This window comes from Suncus etruscus, chromosome 10, assembly GCF_024139225.1.
Source record: "Suncus etruscus isolate mSunEtr1 chromosome 10, mSunEtr1.pri.cur, whole genome shotgun sequence".
Taxonomy (NCBI): domain Eukaryota; kingdom Metazoa; phylum Chordata; class Mammalia; order Eulipotyphla; family Soricidae; genus Suncus; species Suncus etruscus.
The window spans coordinates 98,343,235-98,346,320 of NC_064857.1; the positions used below are offsets into that span (position 1 = coordinate 98,343,235).

Below are 3,086 nucleotides of genomic sequence, written 5' to 3' on the forward strand. Positions count from 1 at the left end.
ACACACACACACACACATATTCTTTTTAAAAAATTGTTTTCTTTAGCCACATCTGGTGATGCTCAGGGCTTCCTTCTGAATCTACATTCAGGAATTATTCCTAGCAATGCTTGGAGGACCCTCTGGGGTGCTAGGGATTGAACCTGGGTCAGCTGTGTGCAAAGTAAATTCTTTAACCTCTAGTACTCTCATTCCAGTCTCTAATGATATATTCTTTACTAGAAAATAATACATGATTTTATAATTTTGAATTTCTTTTAGAAGATTCTTATCACTTGCACACTGATTACCTACATCTGGTAGGTAAGACTTATTAGTACAAAGAAAGCTGAAATAGAACAGAATTTATAAGGTAAGATCCAGGAGATGGAGCTGTAGTTCACTGGACCAGAGACCTAGTTGAGAGGTCAAAGTGCAACCCTGCTTCCATCCTTGGCACTGGCCCTATACAGCCCCTGAGTACCACCAGCAGAGGCATAGTACCTCTGGATATGATGCCAACCCCCAGTCCTACAAGGTTTAAGCTTCATAAGTATAAAGCCTTGAGTTTGATTCCCAGGACCCACCCCACCCCAAAATTAAAGAAAAACTGAGATCAGACAAAAGAAAACATCTTGATTTAAACTTGAGGAAGAAAGCCATTTTCTCAGAATCTCCCCTCAATGCTCCCCATCCATTCTTTTTGATGATATGGACTCACTTTACCTTGGGTGTTTTGGACCAGTATTCTGGATATCTTGAGTATGATAGATCCTGGGGTGAATTAACTTAATGGCAGATGGTGAATGCATGGACTGTTGAAAAAAGTCACTTGGTGTCTTGGTGAAACTTGCTGTTCTGCCAAACCTTTGGGGCATATTAGGAACACGCCGCGAGATGCTTTCTTTCATATATCTTCCAAATTTCAAAGGCAGGTTGGTTCTTTCCCCCGTGTTCCTTTCTTTCATGGCCCTCCCAAATCGCAATGGCAAATTGGCTGTAGAGGGTGGCATTTTGTTGATGGAGGGTGAACTCAATTTATTGACATTTTTTAGTTCCCAATCTTTTAATTCTTTAAAGTTGCGATTACTTTCCTCCTCCTCTACAGGGCCTCTTCTAGGCTATAATTAGAAATGGCCATTAAAATAATTTGTCATTGTTATAAGTCATAGACTTGAACCCTAAATTAACTTAAATCCAGACTTTAATATGTAGATTTGTTAGAGCTATAAACAAAGTTTGTATTATCATGTGCAAAATTTTTTAATAAATAATTTGTATTAAGCTTCTTAAAGCAATCTAGTTTCTCTGTCCCTGGACTATTGTAAGACAACTATAAAATATTAATAAAATATGTGCAGTGAATATAGCAATGTGTTTGAGCAGCAGGACATAATAAAACATTAAAATGAAGCAAACGTTCCTCTTACTGCATTTATTCTCTTTCTGTATTTTATGCATGTTGTTTATAAAATATTTTCTATACTTTTGTTTGATTTTAGGGAGGGTGTCCAGTGTCCCTCACATCTCTTAGTTTTCCTCCCTTTAAATGAAGGTCAAAGTGGGGGATCTCTAGAAGTAGAGAGACTCCTCATCTTTTCAGGGACAATTGGGGAAGGCTCCATTGAGTTTATTATCCCTACATATTTATAGTTCCACACCAAAAGCATTTCTCAAGGAACTAATTTTATTAGTGTATAAATTATCATTTTTTAAAGTAAAGGATTAGTTGGTTTGTGGCTAACATTCTCACTAATATACCAACTTTAAAGGAACTATTGTAAGCAAATATTTAATTAGATTTAGTTTACCATAAATGTTTGTATGTAGGAAGATTTTTGCATAATTGTTTTCAGATTGTAAAAGCAGTACATATGCAATTTCAGCAAATTTGGAAAATAGAAAAAAACCTCAAATAAATAGAAACAAAACTTGAAATTCATCGTCTAGAGGTATACACATCTTACTTAGATATACACTGAAAACAACTGTACTGTCGTAATTGCTAGGTAGCAAATATAAATGTTGTGTAACTTGTTGATAGCGAAGATGGTTCAAATGTCCAGCTGATAAATATTCAGATCTTATTTCTGCAACTAATTTCTGCAACCATCATCCACTCAGGTCAATTGAAAATTATTAATGCACCTTATAAAATGTTAAGCATCCTCTTCAATACTAAGATGCTAAGTAGACATCAGGGGTTTGTTAGAAAACAGGTGTTTGCTAAAAAAACCAGAATGCTTCATTATGAGAAAGCTGAGCTGTGAAATTTGACAAGAAGCAAAGCAAATATGTCTCTCACTTTTTTACACAAAAACATTGGACTCTGGACAAATATAGGCTTAAATGCTAGTCCTATTAGAAAGAATTAGAAAAACTTACCTCAGCATATTTGTGATAATTTTCCTTGCTGTGAAGACTGGGCATCATTAATTCATCTGCACAAAAACTGTTTGAAGTCAACAAGCTCAACATGGCAAGTGCCAATAAAGCGAATCGTTTTGATGAAATAACTTCCATTTTCTCCGAAATCCAGAATTAAGTTTATCTGAACAGTATAAGGTTTGTCTAAAAGAAGAGACATCATGGTTTTTTATACTGTCTAAAAACAAAGGGACGTTTGCTTTCATCCTGACATCAGTTCCATAAGCTTTAAGTCGTCATACTAATCAGAGTGTTTAACTAAATCTGAATGTAAGGAATGTGACAATTCATTCTGAGAAGACAGCACTCTTACTGACTGCAATGATATTAATCAGCTTTGAAAATAAATTTTTCTTATTGTGGAGGCACTTCTAATTAGGTAAATGTGAAGCTGCAGTAATTAACATTCCAAGCAAACAAAAAGCTTCATTTCTCTGAGCTCAAAGGTAAAGTATTTTGTTTTCAGGATTTGCGTCAGTTCTTGGTAAAAAGGGGGGAAAATGTTATTCAATACATGCTTACTATGTACAAAAATTATTAAAAAATACACACAAAAGAGTTAGATACAGCATTTTCAAAATGGCATACAAAATTAAGGCTGTGAGAAGTCACAACATATCCAAATAAAATGCCAGGAATTAACTTTTTATGAAATACCGTTTGGTTATTAAAAAAGCTTT

The 3,086-nt window shown here is 34.8% G+C and overlaps 1 protein-coding gene across 1 annotated transcript; it reads right to left on the reverse strand.

The window, feature by feature from the left end:
* Positions 1-601: 601 nt before the first annotated feature.
* On the reverse strand, positions 602-2,502 carry NPVF (neuropeptide VF precursor). The gene is made up of 2 exons (XM_049781484.1): positions 2,365-2,502; positions 602-1,100 (listed from the first exon to the last, which is right to left on the reverse strand). Exons 1-2 carry the CDS (start codon positions 2,500-2,502, stop codon positions 702-704), a joined length of 537 nt encoding a protein of 178 aa, XP_049637441.1. The 3' UTR covers positions 602-701.
* Between the last annotated feature and the right edge of the window lie 584 nt (positions 2,503-3,086).

Bases quoted from the DNA above. Each gene is read 5' to 3' on its own strand.
- NPVF (XM_049781484.1), bottom strand. From the start codon at position 2,502: ATGGAAGTTATTTCATCAAAACGATTCGCTTTATTGGCACTTGCCATG. The intron at 1,101-2,364 runs GTAAGTTTTTCT...TTCTAATTATAG, and splicing joins ATTATCACAAATATGCTGAG to CCTAGAAGAGGCCCTGTAGA.